General features: G+C 37.5%; 1 protein-coding gene across 5 annotated transcripts in view; it reads left to right on the top strand.

The window, feature by feature from the left end:
* Nucleotides 1-25,164, top strand: part of itpr3 (inositol 1,4,5-trisphosphate receptor, type 3) — a 44,620-nt gene extending 19,456 nt beyond the window's left edge. Inside the window, exons 19-61 of one of the 5 annotated variants that reach the window (XM_087782253.1) lie at nt 165-280; nt 358-609; nt 1,471-1,615; nt 1,683-1,824; nt 1,905-2,113; nt 2,702-2,822; nt 4,951-4,977; nt 5,113-5,167; nt 5,244-5,409; nt 6,031-6,198; nt 7,286-7,360; nt 10,472-10,591; nt 10,693-10,815; nt 11,695-11,895; nt 11,958-12,073; nt 12,219-12,354; nt 13,396-13,521; nt 13,583-13,708; nt 13,770-13,890; nt 13,961-14,142; nt 14,950-15,098; nt 15,165-15,273; nt 15,356-15,449; nt 15,533-15,708; nt 16,536-16,695; nt 16,772-16,986; nt 17,844-18,044; nt 18,112-18,222; nt 18,293-18,388; nt 19,253-19,354; nt 19,426-19,509; nt 20,283-20,393; nt 20,472-20,664; nt 20,730-20,849; nt 20,914-21,089; nt 21,152-21,316; nt 22,143-22,332; nt 22,413-22,517; nt 22,577-22,695; nt 23,539-23,704; nt 23,784-23,944; nt 24,014-24,175; nt 24,345-25,164. In XM_087782253.1, coding sequence (XP_087638379.1) covers nt 165-280; nt 358-609; nt 1,471-1,615; nt 1,683-1,824; nt 1,905-2,113; nt 2,702-2,822; nt 4,951-4,977; nt 5,113-5,167; nt 5,244-5,409; nt 6,031-6,198; nt 7,286-7,360; nt 10,472-10,591; nt 10,693-10,815; nt 11,695-11,895; nt 11,958-12,073; nt 12,219-12,354; nt 13,396-13,521; nt 13,583-13,708; nt 13,770-13,890; nt 13,961-14,142; nt 14,950-15,098; nt 15,165-15,273; nt 15,356-15,449; nt 15,533-15,708; nt 16,536-16,695; nt 16,772-16,986; nt 17,844-18,044; nt 18,112-18,222; nt 18,293-18,388; nt 19,253-19,354; nt 19,426-19,509; nt 20,283-20,393; nt 20,472-20,664; nt 20,730-20,849; nt 20,914-21,089; nt 21,152-21,316; nt 22,143-22,332; nt 22,413-22,517; nt 22,577-22,695; nt 23,539-23,704; nt 23,784-23,944; nt 24,014-24,175; nt 24,345-24,464 — 6,012 coding nt within the window. In that variant the 3' untranslated portion in view covers nt 24,465-25,164. Of the gene's footprint in view, nt 1-164; nt 281-357; nt 610-1,470; nt 1,616-1,682; nt 1,825-1,904; nt 2,114-2,701; nt 2,823-4,950; nt 4,978-5,112; nt 5,168-5,243; nt 5,410-6,030; nt 6,199-7,285; nt 7,361-10,471; nt 10,592-10,692; nt 10,816-11,694; nt 11,896-11,957; nt 12,074-12,218; nt 12,355-13,395; nt 13,522-13,582; nt 13,709-13,769; nt 13,891-13,960; nt 14,143-14,949; nt 15,099-15,164; nt 15,274-15,355; nt 15,450-15,532; nt 15,709-16,535; nt 16,699-16,771; nt 16,987-17,843; nt 18,045-18,111; nt 18,223-18,292; nt 18,389-19,252; nt 19,355-19,425; nt 19,510-20,282; nt 20,394-20,471; nt 20,665-20,729; nt 20,850-20,913; nt 21,090-21,151; nt 21,317-22,142; nt 22,333-22,412; nt 22,518-22,576; nt 22,696-23,538; nt 23,705-23,783; nt 23,945-24,013; nt 24,176-24,344 lie in introns of all 5 variants that reach the window. The other 4 variants (XM_087782252.1, XM_087782256.1, XM_087782255.1 and 1 more) reach the window with 4 other exon arrangements.
* The last annotated feature ends 393 nt before the right edge of the window (nt 25,165-25,557 follow it).

Below are 25,557 nucleotides of genomic sequence, written 5' to 3'. Positions count from 1 at the left end.
CATTGCAGCTTACACGGTTATGAACAAGCTAAGCCACCAAATGTACCCAACAAAAGGTCAAACAGAGGTCGCTACCCTGGAAGTGGAGTTTGTTATTTCTGTAAAGCCCCTGGTCAACTCCTGATCCTACCTGTTGATGTTCCTCCTGTGCTTGTTTGCTGCAGGTGTGGCTGGTTTGGACGGACAAGACCAACGAGCGGCAGGAGAAGAGCATCAGACAACTGGCTCAAGAGGCCAGACAGGGAAACACCCACGACGAGAATGTTCTCACCTACTACAGGTCATTCCAGTGAAAAAAACCCCACAGATGAATGAATGATAAAACGAGTGTTTTATATTAATTTGACATTGCTACAGGTACCAGCTGAAGCTGTTTGCACGCATGTGTTTGGATCGTCAGTATCTGGCCATCGATGAGATCTCCAAGCAGCTGGACGTGGAGCTCATCTTCCTGTGCATGATGGACGAAACCCTGCCCTTCGACCTCCGAGCCTCCTTCTGTCGCCTCATGCTGCACGCGCACGTGGACAGGGACCCCCAGGAGATGGTCACCCCGGTGAAGTTTGCACGCCTCTGGACGGAGATCCCCACGTCCATCACCATCAAAGAGTAAGTGTGAATTACATGGAAGAAGTTATTTCCATTTTGTTATCAGCCAAGATTACTGGAGGAAATTATTTTGAGCTCTTTTGACGGTTTTGCTGTAAAACAAATGTAGGTTTTGACCAATAAAGTTTTAATTAAAAAACAAAAACAACCTTATAATAATATAAAAGCTCAAATTCCACATTTTCTTTATTAACAATAAAACATCACACTTTTATTAAGCACAAAAAATAATAGAAAAAAAGGATTTAAGAGTAAAACTTTGAGCCATAGAGCATTAGATTCATAAGAGATAATCCTAATATGTAAGTAGTTGATTTATACCTCGGAAATATATGGAAAAAAGAATTAGAGTTAAAAAAAAATAGATATAAAATGTAAAATGAATAAATAAATAATTAGATCAATTTATTTTATTTAATAATATTTGGTATTTATATTTATATATTTTTTTCTTACCACTTGACTTTTATTAAACCTTTACTATATAATAATTGGAGAGATTGATCAATTTTATAAGAATCTTCATCTTCTTGTTTTACTCTTCGCTAAGAGTAAGATATATTAGGTGTTCTTGCATATATTCCTGTTGTGGCTTTGTTTGAAGCTATTAATAATGAAATTTAGATCCGGTAATAGGATAATTATGTGTAATTTTTATCTTTCAAAGTGAATATTACAAGAACAGCTGATACTTATTAATCATTCCGTTTGTGTATCTAACATGTTGGTAATACATCTATTTATTTAATTTTTAATTAAATAAGAATGAATTACATTGTTCAAATAAAGTGCAAAAGTATGCCGCAATTCTCTGCTCAAATAGAAAAATAAAGTCAATTCGAGAACTCATTTCGTTCCCAGTTACGACTCCAACATGGACGACAGCAGGGACAACAAGAAGAACAGTTTCTCCAACACGATGGTGTTCATGGAAGAATACCTCAACAACGTGTTGAACGATGAAGTACCGTTTCATAATGAGGAGAAGAATAAACTCACATACGAGGTTTGACTGCAGAAATCACCGTCTTTGTCGCTCCGTTTATTAACCCCTGTGTGTTTTCTTCACCCAGGTGGTGAGTTTAGCGAGACACTTGATCTACTTTGGGTTCTACAGCTTCTTCGAGCTCCTCAGACTCACCAGAACGCTGCTGGGCATCATCGACTGCAGACCGAACCCAAACGCGGGAGTGGTGTTCAACGACGACGGGTCAGGTACTCGTAAAGTTTAATTCGAAATCATCTCGTTATTCTTCAACGACTACAGTTTTTTTCTTTTTTCATTTTGCTTGTAGTGAAGAACGTGAAACGATCCATTCATGGAATGGGTGCGATGATGTCCACCATGGTCCTGGCCAGAAAGCAGTCTATATTCGGAGGCCCGGGGGCCAGGGGGGCCGGGATGGGGGCCGCGATTGATGGGCAGAGATGCACTAAAGATAGTATCGACAAGATAGACCTGACGGTGATGGACACCAAGCTGAAAATACTGGAGATTTTACAGGTAACTAGAAAGATGAGTGATCGGGGAAATGATTCTAGGCGTCTAAGGGTCTTGTTGACGGTTCTTTGAAGCACCTAATCTGTCCCTAACCTCTGCTCAGTAACTCGAGATTCCTTCAGCTTTTGTTCAGACCAGAATTGTGCGACAATCACGTCCAGCTTAAGAGTTGAACAGGTGGAAACCTTGAGACGAAAGCAAAGCAAACACATCATGGGTTCTATTCCTGTTGACACTAAGAATAAAGTGTAAAAGAAAAGGCTTTAGAATTATATCTCAACTAACATTGTTAAAAGTCTGTTCGATTCTGGAATCCCTGTTCAGACAAATATTAGTGTCGGATTACAGAGTTCCCATGAAAGCATTCCTCTTAATGACCGAAGGTGAGATTGGAAGCTTGACCTCTTTGCAGTATGGAATTTCAACTTGGAAAATCAGCAGAGCTTCCCCCACTCTTATCATCGAAAAAACAAATAAAATATTGTTTTTTTCTTTCTCGCTCATCCTTATGATCAGCTAATAACATTCCACAATATTCCATTGTTTCCCTGTCAGTCGTACAAACATTTTGATCATCTTCTCTACCCACAGTTCATCCTAAACGTCCGCCTGGACTACCGCATCTCCTTCCTGCTCTCCGTGTTCAAGAAGGAGTTTGTGGATGTTTATCCGATGGCCGACGCTGATGCCACCACCAATCTGGAGCAAGCAGGTCTTTTGCAACACTCCGTATTGTTGTTGTTGTTTATATCGTCTATATTTTTTGGGAACATATTTTAAGGGTATTAAGAGTGCATGCTGCCTGACACAAAACATGTTGCATGTTTTCTTTTAAACATGTTTATTCATAGCAATAATTTAGTGGAATAGAAATGCAGGTAAATCCAGCAGTATCCTCCTAAATCACACTGAAGGAAAGTATTGATATTGTTTATTGTAATGCTGTTTAAATAATATTTATAATAATAGAAATACGAATTTGCTTTGTATACATATAAGAGTTTAAAACTACAAGCAAACGTTTGCACCTGTTGTCAACCATTATACCAATTATATTTAAAAAAGTTTTTCTCTGTTCAAACTATGTTCAACTAAAAATTTTACAGGTGTATTAAAACTAATTTATTAAACAATTTTCAGGTGTATTGAAACTCGTTTCAACTGTAATACAATGATTTATAGGTGTATTCAATCTATTTTCAACTGTACTTAAACAATTTACAGGTGTATTCAATGTAGTTTAACTGTAATCAAACAATTTACAGGTGTATTTAATCTAGTTTTAACTATAATTAAACAATTTACAGGTGTATTTAATCTAGTTTCAACAGTAATTAAACAATTTACAGGTGTATTTAATCTAGTTTCAACTGTAATTAAACAATTTACAGGTGTATTCAATGTAGTTTAACTGTAATCAAACAATTTACAGGTGTATTTAATCTAGTTTTAACTATAATTAAACAATTTACAGGTGTATTTAATCTAGTTTCAACAGTAATTAAACAATTTACAGGTGTATTTAATCTAGTTTCAACTGTAATTAAATAATTTGCAGGTGTATTTAATCTAGTTTCAACAGTAATTAAACAATTTACAGGTGAATTTAATCTAGTTTCAACTGTAATTAAACAATTTTCAGGTGTATTTAATCTAGTTTCAACTATAATTAAACAATTTACAGGTGTATTTAATCTAGTTTCAACTATAATTAAACAATTTACAGGTGTATTTAATCTAGTTTCACCTGTAATTATCAGGACTCGAGGCAGTGAACCCAAACGCAGAAGCAGGAAACGGGATTAAATGAACGAACTACTTTATTTACAAATAAGGATAATAAAAAGAGCAGACACGAGGAACTTATAAAAAGGCACAAAAACATCGGCCAACTGAACTAACAAGAGACAAGAAACGAGCGATAAGGGGAACTGGGATCAGGTGAGACGAAGACACAGGTGACACAAATCAGGTCAGGAGCACAAAAGGAAGTTGATAAGACAAATGCACACGGATCAGGACTTTCACAATAAAACCAGGAAGTGAGACAAAAGGTAACAAAAGACTGGACATGATAGAAATACACTTATTAAACTATTTTCAACTGTTATTAAATTATATAAAAGTGTTTTCAAACTAGTTTTAACCATTATTAAAGTGTAATTTAATGATTTATAGAGGTATTCAAACTATTTTCAACTGTAATTCAATTATTTACACATGTTTCAAACTAGTTTCAACTGTAATTTAATTATTAACGGGTGTATTTTTACAGTTTTTCAAGTGTAATGTAATGATATATTGGTGTATTCTTACTATTATCAACTGTAATGAAACAATTTACAGGTGTTTTCAATGTAGTTTAAACTGTAAGAAATTGATATACAGGTATATTCAAACTATTTTTCAAGTGTAATTAAAACAATTTTCAGGTGTTTTCAAACTATTTTCAACTGTAACTAAACAATTTCATAGGTTTATTCAAACAAATTTCTAATTTAATGAAACGATTTACGACTGTTTTCAAACTATATAAGGTTGCGAAGGAAAAACATTTTTTCTAATGTTTCTGCCCCTTCCTTATACTTTTCCATTTGACTAAACAAAATATTTTTTACTTTTATTTCATAACAATTTTTACACAATTATTCCGGACTTGATGATTGATGTTAGTGTAACTCTTGATGCAGGTGCATGGGGGTCTGGTCTGTGTTTGGGTGGTTTTACTACAAGTATTGGGGCTAAATGTCTGTAAACTTCTATATCATAAGTTTAGAGTTGATAAGGATTCAATTCATCTTTGCATCTTTTAAAAAGACGTCACTCTTCAATGCTTTCAGGCATTCCAAACCCCCCGGAAACTACAGGTAACCACCAGAAGATCACATGATTCACATAGAGTTAGACTTCTGGGGCAACAAGGCATCGTTTTTTTGTAATTTGTATTCACTGATGATGTTCATGTGATGCATCCTAAATCTTTTTCCGTCTCTCCTCTGAAGCTTCTATCAACCTTCAACACATCGGGGAACAGGCGGAGGCCATGTTTGGAGTCGGGTATTTATCATCGTCGCTTGCTCAGAAACGAGGGAGTTTTTCTAAAAAAGAAATATGATTTTCTGTTTACTTGCAGTAAAGGGAACAGTATATTGGAGGTGGATGATGAAGGAGGTCGTATGTTTCTACGGGTTCTTGTCCACCTCACCATGCACGAATACCCTCCTCTGGTGTCGGGAGCGCTTCAGCTGCTCTTCAGACACTTCAGCCAGAGACAGGAAGTGCTGCATACATTTAAACAGGTAAGTGCGCACACATGTGTGATGGTGTGTATAAAAAAACAACAACAATTGTTGTGATTTATTTTAGATTAATCTAAAATTTCTCTTATTCAGTGGTGGGCAATTCAATTTCCACGTTTTTTTTGGCAAAAAGTATAAAATCAACAACAACAAAAGTATATACTTTTTTGAGTATTGTTTTGATTGTTAAAGCGCTTTGTGACCCTGGTCTGGAAAAGCGCTATATAAATAAATATTACTTACTTACTTACTTACAAAATCAAGTTAAATATGCTTAAATTATTGTTTGTATTGTATTTTATAAATGCTTTTTTTAATCTGATATACAATAACTTTTTCCAAAATTATTTTATTGCACCTAAATCTTAATGAAAATGATAAAAGTCCTAAACAAACCTGTTAAAAAAGGCAAAAGTCCTAAAACAAAAACAGTATATAGTCATATTTAGAGACTTCTAATTAATAAAAATAAATAAATACAAAATAAAATTAGTTTTTTACCTCACAATGGGACATATGTTGTATTCATGGAGTTGATATAATACGTGTTAATTCATATTGATATCTTGATATATTTAACACATGATATATTGTTTTAAACCTGTTGGTTTAATATTGCAGGTGCAACTGCTGATCTCGGCTCAGGACGTCGAGAACTACAAGTTGATCAAGGCCGACCTGGATCGCCTGCGCACCCTGGTGGAGAAATCCGAACTTTGGGTGGAGAAGAAGAACTCTGGAGGGGGGGACGGGAAAAAGGAAAAGAAAGATAAGAAGGAGAAAAGTGAGGTAAACTGAGAGTGATGTTTTTTTTTTAAATGCTGAACATTTCAACTTCACAGGCGGATAACAGACCGTAGAATAAACCAGGATGTAGGTCGCCGGATGGTTGTGTAGATAGATTGAGCCGCTAAAATAAAACGTCAGATTTATACTTCCTGGTTAGTAAATTAACATTTCACTTGAACCTTGAAACAGTTTGTCATAGTAAGGAGGCTAACCGGGACCAGATTATAGACTTCACGACCGGGACCAGAACAGTCGGTCCTGGGTATTTTACAAAAAACCACCACGGAGACAGTGATCACTTTTTCCTCACTTTTCTTTCTTAAAATGATCAAAATCTACCTGTCATTTACAAACTAACTCGCCCACTAACTAACTGTTGAACTAACAAAACTAATCAAGCTTATAAATATATTTGTTGCTCACTAAAAAAAGTAGTTATTGTTAATGACTCCGCCATTAAAGGCACTGGAGTGAGAACAGTAGATGATTCGGTTGAATTGTGCTGAAGCTTGGCCTTGTGTTTTTTGGGGACTACTGGGGGGACTACTGGTGTGGGGCTTGCTTGTGTCGTACCTGGCAAAGGTGTTGCTACATGCTACTGGGGTTGGATTTGGAGACTTTTACTGCATGTCACACCTTCCTGTCTTCCTAAAACACCTTGTGTGAAATGAGAGAGACGTGCACCGATCGCTCCGTGGCCAGGTATTTCCATATTTTTATTTGAAAGCCGATTTAAAAAGGTGAGTTTGGTGTGTTTTTGAACGATCTTATTTCTGAGTTCACTCTTTTACATAGTCTGTTATACTTAACTTTTAAAAAACCTTTGTATATAACATCCATACAAAGGTAAATTAAAAGTTAAAACATCATTTGTCCTTCATCTCACCTGCATCCCAACGTTATAATATAGATTTTAGTCTTTAATTTATAGCTCGAAAGTGCAGCAGTATTGAAGCGTCATAGCTATTAAGAGTCTCAATGAAACATCCAAAGTATGTTATTTTTAAACCCAGCATACATTAAAGATGATGAGTAAACGTTGGCAAAGTAGACCTCCAGACGCCGTTGTACCTTTTGCATCCTCCAGGGGGCTTTAGAGGACAGCACACCCAAGAAGGACAAACAAGAGAAGACCAACGAGAACTACCAGAATGTCAAAGAGGTCAGAGCTGTTTTATTTTTCTCCTCCTTTCTCTCTCTTTGGTGTCGAGTACTCAGTGCTGAACGGTTTCTGTCCTGCACGTCCGCCTGCCAATCAACGTTTGTTTTTGTTTTAAGTTTGCCGTCATAGGGATTGTTTTGGCTTCTTAATGATTCTGGTTTGTTCTGCTTATGATTTAGATATTTGAAGGTGCTACTTTGTCAAGAACGACTTGAGCTATGCACTATTTGAAATATTATTTATTTATTCTATTTATAAAATATTAGCACTATTGTTAACTTATTTTATATTTATACTTTATATCCGTTAATTATTATATGAAATATTTATAATGTTATTTATTTATTCAGTTTATACTATATTGCACTATTTTTATCTTATTAATATTTATATTAATACTTTTAAAATATTAATCTCTCTGCTGTGTTTTTTAACGGTTGCCAAGCAATGAAATTTCGTTGCCAGTTTCACTGCTGTGTTTTAAAATAAAAGTAAAAGGAATTTTAAAAAATAACTTCAAAAAATACCTGTTTTAAATTTAAATTGCATTTCTGAGATTCTTAAATTACACCAACTAGTAAAAGTAATTTAATCCATTATTTAAAATATTTATTTTAAAGAAAAGTCATATAAAATGTATTTTTCTTCACTGGTGAAAGGCAGTAAGAAAAACTGGTATAACTGGCGTCTAGTTGTACCACAGCATGCAGTGCAAATACATTATACACTGTAATAAATTAAACTTCCCAGTAGAGCAGTTAAAACAAGCAGTTGTTAATACACTGCGTGCAGAATTATTAAGCAAGTCAGTATTTTGACGACATTGTCCTTTTTATATATATTTTCCAGCTCTAATCTGTATAAACTTGAATGCCAATTGGATTAAAGCATACAAGGTGAAGTGCATTTGTATCATGAGAGAGGGTGTGGCTTAATGAGATCAACATCCTGTATCAGGTGTGCACGATTATTAGGCAGCTTCTTCTCCTCAGGCCAGAAGAAAGATCTCAGACTCTGAAAAGGGATTCAGCACTCTTGAAATTTCCAAGATATTGAGCCGTGATCACAGAACCATCAAACGCTTTGTTGCAAATTCCCCACAAGGACGCAAGAAACGTGTTGAGAAAATAAAAGACGCAAAGTAACTGCGAAAGAATGTGAGGAGAATCAAGCGAGAGGCTACTAGGAACCCATGATCCTCCAGTGAAGTCATATTCCAGAACTGCAACCTACCTGGAGTGTCCAGAAGTATGAGGTGTTCAGTACTCGGAGACATGGAGAAGGTAAGAAAGGCTGAAACCAAACCCGCACGGAATAAGACGCCGAGATGAAACTTCAAGACTGGGCCAAGAAATATATGAAGACGGATTCTTCAAAGGTTCTGTGGACTGATGAGACATGAGTCACTCTGGATGGACCAGATGGATGGGCCCGTGAGTTGGGTCAGTAAATGGGCTTCACTTGGACTCAGGCGCCAGCGAGGTGGAGGACTGGTGTGGGCTGGTATTATTAAAGATGAGCTGGTTTGACCCTTTAGGGTTGAAGATGGATTAAAACTCAACTCCCAAACATACTGTCAGTTTCTAGAAGAAACGTTCTTCAAGCAGTGGTCCTGGAGAAGGCCTGCATCATTCAAAAAGACAATGATTTTTATGCAGGACAATGCTCCGTCTCATGCATCTAAATACTCCACTGCTTGGCCAGTAAAGGCCTGAAGGATGAAAAAATAATGACATGGCCCCTTCCTCACCTGAACTTTGACCCGATGGAGAACCTTTGGGCTCTTATTAAACGAGACCATTACAGTAAACTCTCTGAACAGTGTCAGAAACGTACAGACACCATGGATGGACGGCTTTTGAGTGTTCTAGAAAATAAGAGTGGCTATATTGGTCACTGATGTTCTGTTGTTAAAAGGTCAAATGTATTTGTACATTTTGAGTTTGTTTTTATTATTATCTTCACTTGAACGGATGAAAATTAATAAGTGAGTTGAGATAAGTTTTTTTTTTATTGAGCTGCATAATAATTCTGCACACTAATAATGGTGAACGCATTTTTATAATCGCCGACACCTCACTTTGACTTCTTTGAATGTCTAAGTTTGAGATTTATTAATATTTTGGATTGATCAGCAGCACTGTTGCTGCACCCAAAAATACAACTTTCCTAATAATTCTGCATGCAGTGTATATAGTGGCTGATATAAGAGCGGTAAGTAGGGAACAGCACGAGTCCCCACATAAAGAAAAAATGATTTATATAATTTGTTTTATTTGATGATCAATGCATGAATGGTATTTGAGATTGTATTTTAATTTTCTTTTTTTACATTATCCTGTGATTCTGACGTCAAGACGCTCGTTTCCGTCAAGGTTACTAAAAAGATAAACTTGTAAACTTGAGAAAATAAGAAAAACCAAAACGTTCTTTGATTTATTTTAACTCTTTTTTTCTATCTTGTGGTTGGTCTGTAAATATATTGGGACGTTTAAGGGGTCCGGGGTGTGAAAAGGGGGAAACGATTAGCCTTGTTTTCAGTGAAATCTACAGCGTCCAGTCAATATCTTAAATATCAAACATGCCACGTGTAAAACTGTGGGTAGTTAAATTTCAATTTCTGATCAGAACTTTGGCCTTTACACAAGAATAAGGTTTGATTTTATATATATATATATATATATATAAAATAATGGGTTGTTTAAATAGCAAATTATTTTCCCCTTAGTGCTTCTTCAAAATCCTTGAAGTTCCTTCGATACACAGAGGACTCCAGTGGAAAAAGTATAATGAAGCCAAAAATTTAAAATCAACAGAATCTAAATTGCTGTCCAGAAAACTACCTCTAAAGCACTTTTTTTGAGGTGGTCCGGACTGTATTTAAGGTTAAACTGTGTCGCTGGGATGGACCAGAAGGTCAGTGACGTAGCAAACTTTAACTCACCGACAGGATTGTTTTAGAGGCATGACTAGCAGTGGAGCACTTGTAGTTGGTGCCCTCTGCTGGTAATTATTGTCACTGACCCTCAAATGTAGTTTTAGCCTGTGATACTGACTGTCATGTTATTCACGCGTCCATCACCATCCCTGACCGTCACGTCTGTGCTGCAGATCCTGGAGAGGTTGAATAAAATGTGCAGCAGTGGAGTTTGGAAGAAGCAGCAGCGGCTGTTGAAAAACATGGGCGCTCATAAAGTCATGTTGGACCTGCTGCAGGTGTCGTACGACCAGGTGAGTAAAAACATTGAGGTCGATTTCCCATCATGATAATGAGCATCTTTTACTGTATTTATTCAGTTTATTTACTGAGGTGAAACTGTGTGTCTCTGCAGAACGACGTGAAGATGCAGGAGATCATCAAGTTCACGCACCTGTTCCTGCAGAAGTTCTGCATGGGGAACCAGGAGAATCAGGCTTTGCTGCACAAGAGCCTCAACCTTTTTCTAAACCCTGGGGTGAGAAGCTTAAAGAAATACCTTCTAATATTTAAGTTTGGTCCTTTTTTGTTGCTTTTGGTCAAACATTTGATTCATACTTTCCATAGGGATGTGAGTAGAAAATGTATACAGCAATGTATCGTGTTCTTTTTTTTTTTTCACACTACAACATCAATATTTTTTCACAAAAAACTAAAACAATTGGAATGTTTGGCTTTTAAATCCTGTTATTTATCACATATCAAAGTCCTTCATGGTCATATTTTGAAAAAATTGTGTTTAAATAAAAAATAATTTTTCATTTATTTAATGATAATTAACTTTATTTATTCTTGTGTTGCAATTAAACTTCTGGCCGCTAGATGGCAGTCATCACCTTATGCAAATTAAAAGCAGTTAAAACTTTAGCCGAGATATTCAGTGTGAGCCAGCGTTGACTGAGGATGAGAGGATACAGTCAACTCTAGCAGCTTTTAAAGCTGATGTTTGGATGTATTTTGGTTTCAAAACAAATTAATAGCAATTTCAACTTAGCCAAGATATTCAACATGACCCAGTGGTGACTGAGGACGAGAGGATACAGTCGACTCCATCAGCTTATAAAGCTGACGTTTGGACATATTTTGTTTTCAAAACGAATGAAAAGCAATTACAACTTTGCCAAGATATTCAGTGCGACACAGCGTTGACTGAGGATGAGAGGATACAGTCGACTCTGGACATATTTTGGTTTCAAAACAAATGAAAGCAGTTACGACTTTGTCAAGTCAAATATATCTTTGTTCCTACAGTATCAAGATCATTGATTCTTTGTCCCTGTATCTCGATACGTATTGTATCTATAGATTCTTGCCAATACACACCTTAAAAAAAAGTTAATTTTTAATACCTCTGTAGCTCCTAGAGGCAGAGACCGTGCAGTACATCTTCAGCAACAACTACCAGCTCTGCACCGAGATCTCCGAAAGTGTCCTCCAGCACTTCATCCACTGCCTGGCCACGCACGGACGCCACGTCCAGTACCTCAACTTCCTGCACACCATCATCAAGGCCGAGGGGAAGTACGTGAAGAAGTGTCAGGACATGATCATGACGGAGGTACGGAGATCGCTTGCGTCGAGTCGCGTGATGGTGAGACGACGTCACGTTTCTGTCTGCAGTTGACCAATGCGGGTGAGGACGTGGTCGTCTTCTACAACGACAAGACCTCCTTCAACACCATGCTGGAGCTGATGGCCGAGAGCAGGGAGGGAGTCTCGGAGACCAGTCCGCTCAGGTAGAAACACCAGCTAATACGTGGAATCTGGAGATGAATAATGACAAATGTAAAGGCTCTGAGGAAGAACACTGGTGTAACACCTATGTTTGTGATCATTTAACTGAATATAACAAGTTTAAATCAAATGAATTTGCTGGCGTAGGTATCACATATCCCTGGTGGAGCTGTTGGCCGCCTGCGCTGAAGGGAAGAACGTTTACACGGAGATCAAGTGCACTTCGCTGCTGCCTCTCGAGGACGTGATACGAGTCGTGACGCATGACGACTGCATCACCGAGGTGAGCTTCAGTCAAACTGTGAGATTTGAAACAATCCTGAACTTGTATTAATACACAATTTTCACACATGTACAATCTTTTATATTTCGTAGCTGTGATCTGGTTTTACAATTTGTAACATTCAACTGTAGTCAAAACATTTTTTGTTAAATCAAGCAATTTTAGCTAAACAGACGATATATTTTAGAGATTGTAAATAAGCCAAAAAAATATCGGTTCATTTTATTTCTGCCTCTTATTTATACTTTTAACTGAATTATTATTATTATTTTTTTTACAGAATATATAACATAATATTTACTTAATACTTGAGGTTATATTTATTGTTGATTTATTATTAAATGCTAATAAATACTACTTATTTTCTTCCTCTAATCTTCTTTTTTGATTTATTAATATCATGTGTTTAATCCACATTTTATGCGTCATATGAGTAAATTTATGGGTGGTAGTTGTCAATCAATTTCTCATTGCGATTAGCTACGAATATTTTTCTTATCTTCTATCATTTAACTGTAAAAAGGTTTTGATTTGGCACATTAAATTAAATGTAATTTAATTTTTTATTGGTGTCATTGAAGCAGAATATATTTCAAAATTCATGACCTTTCATGTCATTTATACTTCTCTTTTTACCATCAAATATATGCTTTTTCAGAGGGTAGAGTTTTATCTAATTTAAATGAATTTTATGTTATTGTTGTACTGACTGTCACTCTGCTGTTTGACATTGATTTTTAACTCAAATGTATTACATGTAATCATCAATTATTGTCATGATAATCTAAATTTGCTTACATTTAAGCTCCAGATCCATGAATATGTTCAATCCACCTTGTCTTGTGTTCATTTTGTTCTTGTTGTTTAATTCATAACCATCCGGATTAAACTGTATTCCTACATGACGAGGGAAATGAATTTATTATAAAATTAAAACTTGTATTATATCATTAAAAACATTTTTAAACGATAAAAAAGGATTTATTTTATCATTTATTTTTTTCAATACTTTAACATCACATTTCTGGGTTTTTTTTCAAGGTCAAAATTGCTTACGTCAACTTTGTCAACCACTGCTACGTGGACACAGAAGTGGAGATGAAGGAAATCTACACGTCCAACCACATCTGGAAGCTGTTTGAGGACTTCACCGCCGACATGGCCAGAGTAACAAGCGTCCTCCAGCAAACACCCGTCCTCGTATTAAACCTGCGTCTCTCTCCTGCAGGTCTGCAACAAAAGAGACAAGCGTCTGACGGATCCCATCTTGGAGAAGTACATCATCAACGTAGTGTTCGACACCATCAACGCCTTCTTCAGCTCCCCGTTCTCGGAGAACAGCACCTCCCTCCAGGTAGATGTTAACGCTAGAAAAGGAGTCGTGCAGAGATGGATCATCTCCTTGTGATCTTCAGAGCCACCACACCATCGTCACACAGCTGCTCCAGTCGTCGGTGCGACTGCTGGACTGTCCCTGGCTGCAGCAGCAACACCGAGGTCAGGTCGAGACCTGCATCAAGACGTTGGCCATGACGGGTAACTCAAGAGTTTAAAAACCTTTTTAATCAAAGAAATGCAGTCGACAACTCGTTGATACTTTTTACAGCCAAGAGTCGCTCCATCGCCATCCCTCTGGATCTGGAGGCTCAGATCAGCTCCATGTTGTCGAGTTCGGCTCTCAACATGCTGTCTCGCTCCAACCCCAACTACAAGTCGTCCACACGCTCCAGTCGAGCCATCGCCCCCAGCAACCCCTGGGACTACAAGAACATCATAGAGAAGCTGCAGGTACTCGAGCAAAAGTTGGATAAGTCATTTAATTTTACATGATATAATTGTAAAGGTTTAGAGATATCTTGGAAAAAAGAACACAAACACTTGGTTTTAGCCTATTTTGAACAATTCTCACGGTTCCCGCCGATCCTTAAAAAGTCTTAAAGGGCGACTTATGTCGAAAACCCAACTCTCCTGCATCACTTACATCTTTAAAATGTTAGTCTTCCTCTCCAAGATGCAGTAAGTCCCTCATCATGACCATGTTTTGAAGTTATTACTTTATAAAGTTCTGCCCTGTCTGAAATCTGGGCGAACGAGAGGTTACGAGAGCCGAATCCATTATGACGTAATAATGGCATCACTCACTTCTCCAGCCAGCTGTAACTACACCCCGCTTTGTTTATACAATGTGTCCTTTGGTGGTGGAGGCTTCCTGGATTGATGACGCGTGGTGACAAACCTTGATGTTTGACCAATCATAGCAAATCTTCAAAAATCCTTAAAGAAGCGTTCTCAGCGGGCAAAGCTTAACACTCTTAACTCACGATGAGTAATATTTGAGTTATTCAAATCTCACGATATTTGGTCTTATTTATTTAAAAATAAATAAATTGACGTGCAAAAACAATAGCGGATTAAAAAAAACAGGGATGTGGTTGCAGCAGATGTTGTCGTGTCATGTAGCAACTTCTCAAAAAGATGCTTTGCTACCAGGCAATGTGTATGTATGAGGCACAGTGTACAGATGTTATTTGGCCACAATTTACATCATCTCCTGTCAGCCTACTGTACTGTGAGGTTGAACTGTGTGACCACCAGGATATCATCAACACTCTGGAGGAGCGTCTGAAGCCACTGGTCAACGCAGAGCTGTCGGTCCTCGTGGATGTTCTTCACCAGCCTGAGCTGCTCTTCTTAGAAGGAACCGACGCTCGACAACGCTGCGAGTCGGGAGGCTTCATCTGCAAGTAAGACAAAAAAAAAAAGCGGAAAGGTTGATGAAATCATTCACACGTGTGTGTGTTTGTGTGTAGGTTGATTCAGCACACTAAAGCATTGATGACCTCAGAGGAGAAGTTGTGTATCAAAGTGTTGAAAACGCTTCAGGAAATGTTGATAAGAACTTTGGATTTCGATGAAAAGGTCAGATTACAGTTCAATATTCCGCCTTATCAATGATCTTTTGAAGCATTAATGGGGTTCTTGTTGTCTTTCGCTCATTCAGGGAATATGTCTACGGAAAGTTTTGCTTCAGAACTACCTTTTCCCGAAGAAAAAAACCGGCCCGAAGAACGACCTGGCGGAGCTCGGCGCAGCAGGTCCATTTTTTTTTTTATCCCCTGTTGTGTATTTAATAATGTGTATTCGTTAAAGTACAAACTTGTGTATGATTGTGATTCAGGCGGGGAGCAGGAGCGTGACTGGACGGCGGTGGCAGCAGTTCAGTGTCGTCTGGACAAAGAAGGAGCGACAAAGTTGTTCACTGACCTGGTCATGAGCACCAAGACGGACAAAATCTTCCAGGAGAGCATTCAGCTGGCTATATGTCTGCTGGAGGGAGGGAACACGGAGATTCAGGTAACTTGTCACGTGTCAAACCTTAGGACTTCCTGACACTTTAAATGTTCGCTTATTTATAGAAAACCGAGAAAACAAATCTAAATCAAGAAACGTATAAAGTAAAAATGTGAAAAAAATTAATTATAGATTCTGAAAGATTGTGTCTTGTATACAAGTTTATATTTTTTAATGAACCGTATATAAGCCACTGTATGTGTCAAGAGTGTCCCAGAAAATATTTCATGTATAATAGCATAAACATATTTTTTCTTTCTGTGAGGACCAATGATTTAGGGTTCAAGTATGAGTGAAGGTGAAAGGACTACTGAATAATATCGAGTAGAATATATATATATATATATATATATATATATATATATATATATATATATAGCTAAAGAACATTATTGTGAGTGCTGTGCAATAAAATGAGGTTTTTGCGTCTTGTACACTGTGGACAGCAAAACGATTCAATACAAAACACATAAAACCTATTAAAAAAAAACACATTTGGAATAAAAACGGTTAATAAACAGTATATACAAAAATAAATGATGAAACACATTGATAATTAATTAATAATAAAATTAATTGCAGCCAAATTACCATTAATAAAACGTGCAAATTGTTTTTGATTATATACATTTTTTTTATTTAAACATTGAAAGTTTTATAGTGCTGGAGTCATGGAAGAGACGTGTTAAACACATCCAAACTTGTATGTTCTCATACTTGTTATTTTGATATATATGTAATAAATATTTATTTTCATTCAGATGTCTATCCATGCGATCCAAAAAAAGGTTTTCACTTTTTAATCTTAAATAATTATGTTGTTTTGGCAGAACTCCTTCTATAAGCTCATGATGGGCGACAACAAGTCGGAAAAGTTCTTCAAGGTTCTGGACGACCGGATGAAGGAGGCGCAGACCGACATCAAAGCTACGGTGTCTGTGAACGTGGGCGAGATGACGCACAAGGCCAACGAGAAGGAGCTGGAGAACGGTGGTGAGGCCGTCGTCATATGGAGATTTAAGTTCTTCTGCGACACACGTTGACGACGTCTTTACCTCGTGTCAAGGCGGATCTGCGACTTCGGCGGTGAACGGCACAGGCGGTCACCCGTTATTGGTGCCGGGTCCGTCCATCGCCCCGGTGCCGGGACCCGTCCATCCAGCCCACCCGGAGTCGGAGCAAAGGGAGACGGAGACGGAGATGGGTCCTGCCGTCACCATCATGAAGCCCATACTGAGGTTCCTGCAGCTGCTTTGTGAGAACCACAATCACGACTTGCAGGTACGAACAACTGGAAAACCTCTTTGCCTGATAACAGGGTGTCCACAAATCCTTGGTCTTAAAAGACATTAAACTCATGGATCTAAAATAATGCTTCAATAGGCAGTTAAACGTCTTAAAAAGTATTAACCAGAAACGGTTTCCTTCAACTGAGAAAAATCTCTAAACTACGTCACAACATGATCTGTAGCTTGTAATCCATGTGTTTGTGTCTTCTCGTTCTATTGTAACAGTTTATTATGGTGTATAAACAAGAAGGATCTGTCTCGCCCGCAGTTAGTACATAACTCTGCAGCGAGGATTCTGACCTGCTCTAGTAGAAGAACTCACATTTCCCCGATCCTTAAAACTCTTCACTGGCTGCCAGTTTCTTTCAGGATCAATTTGAAAATTCTGGTTCTTACTTTCAGGGCTATTCATGGTCATACTCCTCCTTTTGTGACCCCGGTCGAGAAAGGTGCTTTACAAATAACTTGCTTACTTAAATTCATGGATCTAAAATCAGGCTTCAATTGGCAGTAAAAACTCTTAAATCGAACTATCAAAGGTATTAAAAATCTGAGAAAAATGACATAACATGATAAAATTCCATTTTAATAATTTTAAAAAAAAAAATTCATGGCTAAAGGTAATGCCAGGCAACACATGTGAAGGTTTGTGGTATTTTGTGCAAGATTATTTTTTTGATTTTAATTGAAATGAAAGTTTTTCACTGGAAAATAAGTCATGTTTTATGTTAAAACTTCATGGTCTTAAATTTAAGCTCAAATCGTATAAAAAAAATAAAAAAAATTCTAACTTACCTTAAAGGGTTAATTCAACCAAAATGAAAATGTTTGACTGTCTTCTGTTTCCAGAACTTTCTTCGTTGCCAGAACAACAAGACAAACTACAACCTGGTGTGCGAGACTCTCCAGTTCCTGGACATCATGTGTGGAAGTACCACCGGCGGCCTGGGTCTGCTGGGCCTCTACATCAACGAATCAAACGTCCACCTGATCACTCAGACCCTCGAGACCCTGACCGAGTACTGCCAGGGCCCGTGTCAGGAGAACCAGGTGAGAACCACACACCTTCTCGTGTTTTAAACCAGATTAATTCTGAGCGAGACTCATCTTCCTTCAGACCTGCATCGTGACGCACGAGTGCAACGGCATCGACATCATCACGGCTCTGATCCTGAACGACATAAGTCCGCTCTGTCGCTACCAGATGGAGATGGTTCTCCAGCTAAAGGTACCATTGGAAAGAGTCCAACTTCCCTTTTTTCAAAAACTCAGCATTTTTTGTTTCTCTTGGTTGCCAGGACAACGCATCCAAGCTGCTGTTGGGGCTGATGGAGAGTCGTCACGACAGCGAGAACGCAGAGAGGATCCTGTTAAACCTGCAACCTCGAGAGCTGGTCAGTCCGACCTCTTGTGTTCTTTAGAGTCGAAGTGGCTATTTTTTATTATTTTTAAATGACTAAATCATGGGTGGGGCCATATATTTTCCTGAGGGGCCACATTATATGCTATGATTGTTGCATGACGAGGAAAAACGGCAAGTTTACAAGGAAACAAGAGAATTGTGACATGATTTTATGAAATAAATCTTATTTATTTAATTACATTTTATAGAGGTTTTAGGTTATATTTATACTTTACTATACATTATTATATGCAATATTTAAAACTTTATTTATGTATTCTGTTTATACTATATTGCACTATTTTGTAACTTATTCATATTTATACTTTTTATATATACATTCATTCTGCTGTGTTTTAACCAAGCAATGAAATTTTTTCGACAGTTTCACTGCTGTCTTAAGTCTAAAGTTATATTTTATATTCTTTTGAGCTATAATAATTAATAAAAGAGAATTTAAAAGAAGGAAACAAAGACTTAGTTTATAAAGTCTACATTAATTGTTAAATAATTAATAAAAAAAATATATTAATTATTTAAATAATTGTTGAAGTGGTAATGTATAATAAAATATCACAGGGTGTTGTAGAGATACATTTGGAGAATCATTTCTTGTAAAAGTATATTTACCGGTAAGTTTTCACTGAATTTATGGAAACGTATCAGGACAGAAATTTGAGTTAAAACAGAACCAAAATAAAACTTTAAATATGTTTCTCTCATTATGGGAAAGTTTAATCTTATTCCAACTAGAATTACCTGTGAAATGAATCCCTTTGTTTTTCTATTTTTTTTAAGTACATTTATTCTCCTAATATCTAATATTCTCTCACAAGGTTTTTCTTTGTGTGTCCAGGTGGAGGTGATCAAGAAGTTGTACAATCAAGAGGCTGAATGTGAGGGAGGGGAGGTCTCCCCCCGCGAGGTGGCGCACAACATCTACATCCTGGCTCAGCAGGTTCCAGAAAAACCCAAGTCTCTGTCAATCCAAACGTTTCTCCCCCAGTAACGATTGTGATGCTCTTGCAGCTGGCGAGACACAACAAGAAGCTCATCTGTATGCTGAAGCCTCCCAAGAAGAATAAAGAAGGAGACGAAGGGATTTCCTCGATGGTAGATGTCATGAGAGCACGGGTGTCATACTGGGGGCAGTTTTTGAGGAGACTGACCTCTTTGATTAGATTGATATTTGTTCAATGTTTTATAGATCTTTGTGTGGTTTCACTTTGAATTTGCAGCATTGTTAAATTGCATTTTATTTTTTTTATTAAATTTGTTTCATTTTGACAATATAATCAACATTATATAAATTAAAACAGTCTCTTGCTCTGTCTGAACCTTTAAAAACATTATACAATAAATTGAGGGGCCGCTGAATATCACGTCATGGGCCCCAAATCGCCTGCAAGTCTCTCATCATGACAATGTTCTGAAGTTAAAACTTTATAAAGTTTGGAAATCTCAGCGAACAAGAGGTTACGAGAGCGAAGTCCATTATGATGTAATAATAGCTTCACTCCTCCTCCAGCTGGCTGTAATCAAGCCCTGCTTTGTTTATACAACGAGTCTCCTTGAGGTCTCTGAGACTTCTGGGATCGATGACATGCGGTGACAAACCTTGATGTTTGACCAATTACAGCAGAGTGGGTGTGGTTATGGTAACAGGATTACATCTCCAGAAAAGCAAAGTGTTTTGAGTGGGCGGGGCTTAAAATACTTTTTTAATGTAAATATTTAAATTAAGAGTTTTTTACAGACACTTATGATACAATAGAGTCCAGGAACAATTTAAGACAAAATTGTATCTACACATAGTGTGTATTGCGTTGACCTTGAACGTCCCTAAATAAGATGTTTTACCATCTGAATGTCATTTATTTTTTCAGTTGAACCTGAACAATCGGCCGCTGTCCCAGATGTTGACGTCCGCCGCTCCTGCCGACGTGGTGGAGCAGGACCCGCTCGAGTACTACGACCAGCTCACGTCTCAAATCGAGGTATTTTTTTATTTATTTTCAAACGGGCATCAAACGATCCGAAGATCTTCGACCAAACGGTGTGTTTGTATCGCGCAGATCGTGCGAGACGATCGCAGCATGGAGCAGATCGTGTTCCCCGTCCACCCCATCTGCGAGTTCCTGACGGAGGAGTCCAAGTGTCGCGTCTTCAACACCACGGAGCAGGACGAGCAGGGGTCAAAGGTCACGCATTTCTTCGAGCAGTCCTCGTTCCTCCACGGAGAGATGGAGTGGCAGAAGAAGCTCAGGAGTGAGGGAAAAAAAACAGTGGTTATTCCACCTTGTTGTAGAGACTGAGGCTGGTTGTCGCCGCAGGTATGCCGGTGCTGTACTGGTTCTCCAGGAGGATGACTCTGTGGGGAACCATCTCCTTCAACCTGGCTGTCTTCATCAACCTCATCATCGCCTTCTTCTACCCGTACGCCTCGGGACAAGGTAGGGATGAAACGGACGTGTTTAGGAATAGAAGAATGTTTTAACAGATTCTTCTCCTTCACAGCCGGAGCCATAGATGACTCGATGCTGCTGATGGGGTTCTGGATCCTGACGGGTCTGTCGGTTGTGGGTCTGTTCATGCAGCGCTACGGCGTCCAGCCGCTGACCTTGGCTCTGATACTAAGATCCATTTATCACTTTGGCATCGGGAACACGCTCATCGTGCTCGGAGCTCTCAATGTAAGATTGTATTTCAAATGGCACGAGTCTAACTTTTCTAAACACTCTCTTTGTCTCCTCAGCTTATAAACAAAGTGGTGTTTGTTGTGAGTTTCGTTGGAAACAATGGGACCTTTATTATGGGATATAAGGCCATGGTGATGGATGTGGAGTTTTTGTACCATCTGGCTTACGTCCTGACGTCCACGCTGGGACTTTTCGTTCATGAGCTTTTCTACAGCATCCTGGTGAGAAACCTGTTGAGTCAGCATCTTTTTTTTTGCTTTACGTTGACAAACATGTCTGTAACTCATGGAAGGAAAAAAGTGAAAAATAAAACTGGGGCACATGAGTATCATTAAAATTTACAGAGCGGCTCCACAGGCATCAATAGAATATTGTAGTTTTTCTTAAGCATTTCTATATTGAAAGGTTAATAATTATTTTAAATATTACATATAGAGTTTAATATTCTTATTCTAATGATTAAAAAATATATAAATTCTACATTTATAACCTTTTAAATCAAACATTTTTTTATTCAAATTATTACATTGAATTATTTAAAGAAATATTCAATTTATTAATGTCATTATTCCTTTTTCATACAAAAAAATGTAATCGAAAAAATTCAGTATCAAAATTTGAATTGTTAAAATTTTCCATTCAATATTATGGTGGCACTGATGTACTTCCATATAATAACCACTAAATGTAAATATTAATTACTTACTTACTTAAATAAATAAAAATTGGACTTCTATAAGTTTATTGAGTTGTAAAATCATTCTACTTTAGTAAAGAGGCTATTCTGTTTCACATTTTCTGTAAGTGTGTCCCTGTCACTAAAATGCTGTGAGCGAGGAAAGACCACCAGGCTGCTCACTCTTACCACAAATACCTGGATACTGCACTTGCATTAAAATGAAAAATAATGGTCAATAGTATACTTTTGTTTCTTCCGCCACCTAGTGTACATTCGGCGTTCTTTTTTTTTGTAAATCGATTTAAAACTTGCATTTGTGACTCCAGTAGCAAAAAGGTAAACCCGTTAACCCACTCCTCCGCCTCCAGCTGTTTGATCTGATCTATCGGGAGGAGACCCTCTTCAATGTGATCAAGAGTGTGACCCGTAACGGTCGCTCCATCCTGCTGACGGCTCTGCTCGCCCTCATCCTCGTCTACCTCTTCTCCATCGTGGGATTCCTCTGCCTCAAAGAAGACTTCATCATGGAGGTGGATCCGCTGGTACAGATCGCACAAGGTACGTCTCAACAGTCGCTGTAAACGACATTTCTTAAGAAGTAGCTGATGATTACGAGGACGACTGTCTTTGTGTCGCAGCTCCTCAGCCGAGTGAAGCGTCTCAGGACTTCCTCAACTCGTGTTCTACAGATAAAGTCAGCTGCACGGCAGAGACCAGCGTCATGGCGGACACTGAGGAAGAAGGTGAGACTTCAGGATGTGTAAATAAAGAGAATAAGACGGTAACCGATGTTGTTTCACAGAGGAGCCCAACACTGAGCGAGCCTGCGACACTTTACTGATGTGCATCGTGACCGTCTTGAATCACGGCCTGAGGAACGGAGGAGGAGTCGGGGACGTTCTCCGAAAACCTTCCAAAAATGTAAAGTGTCACTGACTCAGTCAGATTTTTCATGTATAAAAGTACTTGTTTCTGTGTTATTTAATAGAAAGAAAATTCCACTCAACCAAAAAGGTTGCTTCACTTAAAAACCATATTGGAATTTTAAAAAGAAGTTGCTTCAATCAAAAACTTGTTTGCATCCAAAAAAAAGTTGCTTAAGTCAAAAAAGATATTTGCTTTTTTTTTTAAGTTGCTTCAATGAATGGAAAAGTTGCTCCAATCAAAATATTTCTGCATTAAATAAAAAGTTACTTTAATCAAAAACATATTTCTGCAGTAAATAAAACATTTGCTTCAATCAAAAACTTGTTTGCATCATTAAAAATAAAGTTGCTTCATTTAAAAAAAAAAAGTTCCTTAAACCAAAAAAATATATATGCATTTTTCAAGTTGATTTAATCAATAGAAAAGTTAATTCAACCAAAGAGCATGTATGCAATTTTTAAAGTTTCTTCAATCAAAATAAAATGACCAAATAAAAATGGTTTCAATTTTTTTTTTTTTAATTCAATAATTAAGACACACAACTACCCATATTTTAGTCCATTCACCCAAAAATTACTTCAACAATTTCCAGGTTTTCACTTAAAAATGTTTTTTTAATTGAAGTATTTCTTTCATGATTCATGAGCATTTTTTTTATTATTATTATTTTTTTATTTTTTTATGGAAAAATCAAGAAACAAAACTACATTCACTCACCAGATCCTCTCTGTTAACTGTTGCTTATCATTGCACTTACAACAACTGACCTGTAGATGGCGGTGTCGCTGGAATATTTAGTACCTAACGAAGCCATTAATGTTATCGTCACGTGTGCAGGAGCCGCTGTTTCCCGCCAGAGTGGTGTACGATCTCCTCTTCTACTTCATCGTCATCATCATCGTCCTCAACTTGATCTTCGGCGTCATCATCGACACCTTCGCCGACTTGAGGAGCGAGAAACAGAAGAAGGAGGAAGTCCTGAAAACCACTTGTTTCATCTGTGGTGCGTTCATTTTCACGTTCTCCAAAACTCTTCCTGGATCTTGAAGCTTCCACGAAAGTGTCTTGTTTTGCTCGTGCAGGTCTGGAGCGAGACAAGTTCGACAACAAGACGGTGTCGTTCGAGGAGCACATCAAGCTGGAGCACAACATCTGGAACTACTTGTACTTCATCGTGTTGGTCCGGGAGAAGAACAAAACCGACTACACCGGGCCGGAGAGCTACGTGGCTCGCATGATCAAAGTGATTTTTTTCGACTTGTGACGAGAGTTTTGTCGCTGCCTCTGACACGAGAATCTCTGGTTTCTGTAGAACAACAACCTGGACTGGTTTCCAAGGATGCAGGCCATGTCGCTGGTGGTAACCGACGGCGACGGAGAGCAGAACGAGATGAGGATGTTGCAGGACAAGTTGGCCTCGACGATGAAGGTGGTGATCACTTTGACAGGGCAGCTCAACGAGCTGAAGGAGCAGGTGAGACGACACTTTCATTCATTGACACACCACTAATCTTATCAAAGTACAAATCATTGTATATTTAATCTATTTCCTACTTTGGGACAAATCATATTCTTACAAAGATCTTCGTTCTAGTCCCGTAATTCTTCTTTTCAAATGAATAACTTGTCAAATCTGCCCGAAGATGACGGAGCAAAGGAAAAGGAGGCAAAGAATGGGTTTCGTCGACGTCCAGCAAGGAGCCGCCAGTGCTGCAGTACCTCCCAGCGCCGCTGGGGGAAACCACCAGATGTACAAATCATAGACTCGTAACAAGACTTTTCTTCCTTTCCCGGACGACGAGAGAGGTTTGAGTGAACTAGGCTTAAAAAAAAAAAGACATTTGTATAAACTTTGCACAGTTCTATTGAAACTATTTTAGGACGCATGAAAAGAGGGGAAATAGTTTTTTTAATTTGTCTCATGCGTGGTTGTTTTTATCAGTCTGGGGAAATTTTATTGTGATGTTTTATTAATATATTTATAATGCAGAGGGTTGTTTGTTTGAACACTGTACATTAGCTCAGTGACACTGGATTGAAGGACACTGGTCCTCAAATGTCATGAAGTTTGAACTTTTGAAGTAACTAAATATAATTTTTTGTGATCACTTTTATGTTTCATCCTTTTTTTTTCTTTTTTGAAAATCAATTAGCTTGTGTAGAGAAATAAACATATTTATTACTGAAATTTCATTTACATTTATAAATAAAATAAAAATATCATAACGAAAGTAATTATTTCCTTACGTTTCAATTAAAAAATTCCGATTCACATAACGGAATGCGTTACTAGTTGTTTTCCACAAGATAGTGTTAAAAACAACCAGCTTCATATTTTGAATAGATTTTGGTTTCAAATCTGTTCTGATATTTTGATTTTACAACGTTTGCTCACGAATAATGACGATTTTATTTAAAAGCTGAATAACTATTTACGATAAAACATTAAATCGATTGAACACATTTGAGTTATGTTCAAATTGGGGATTAATCATTTTGGGGAAAAAGTCAAATTGTGATTTTTATTTTCTACCAATATCGCAATTGAGATTTTTTTTTTTTTTCATACTTTTGGGGTTATATGATACATGTCATTGCATTCAACCAACACAACATAGCAAAGGAATGTTTTCAATAAAATATCTTTATTTAATTTTCAAACTGTAAACAAATAAAACCCCTAAATGACCCAAAACACTGCCCAGCACACCTGGAATGGTCAATATAACTTATTTATAAATATAACGCATATTAAAATGTAAATAAAACTAGGTAATTTAATATAAAAACGTTTTTTTTTTTTACTTTTAAGTTCAAGAAAAAAAGGAAAACACTGTAAACGGGGCTTCGTCTCTA

This window comes from Callionymus lyra, chromosome 19 (genome assembly GCF_982586985.1).
Source record: "Callionymus lyra chromosome 19, fCalLyr1.hap1.1, whole genome shotgun sequence".
NCBI classification, from domain to species: Eukaryota; Metazoa; Chordata; class Actinopteri; order Syngnathiformes; family Callionymidae; genus Callionymus; species Callionymus lyra.
Note: the sequence above shows the minus strand (reverse complement) of the source record. Positions and strands in the feature narration are given on the sequence as shown.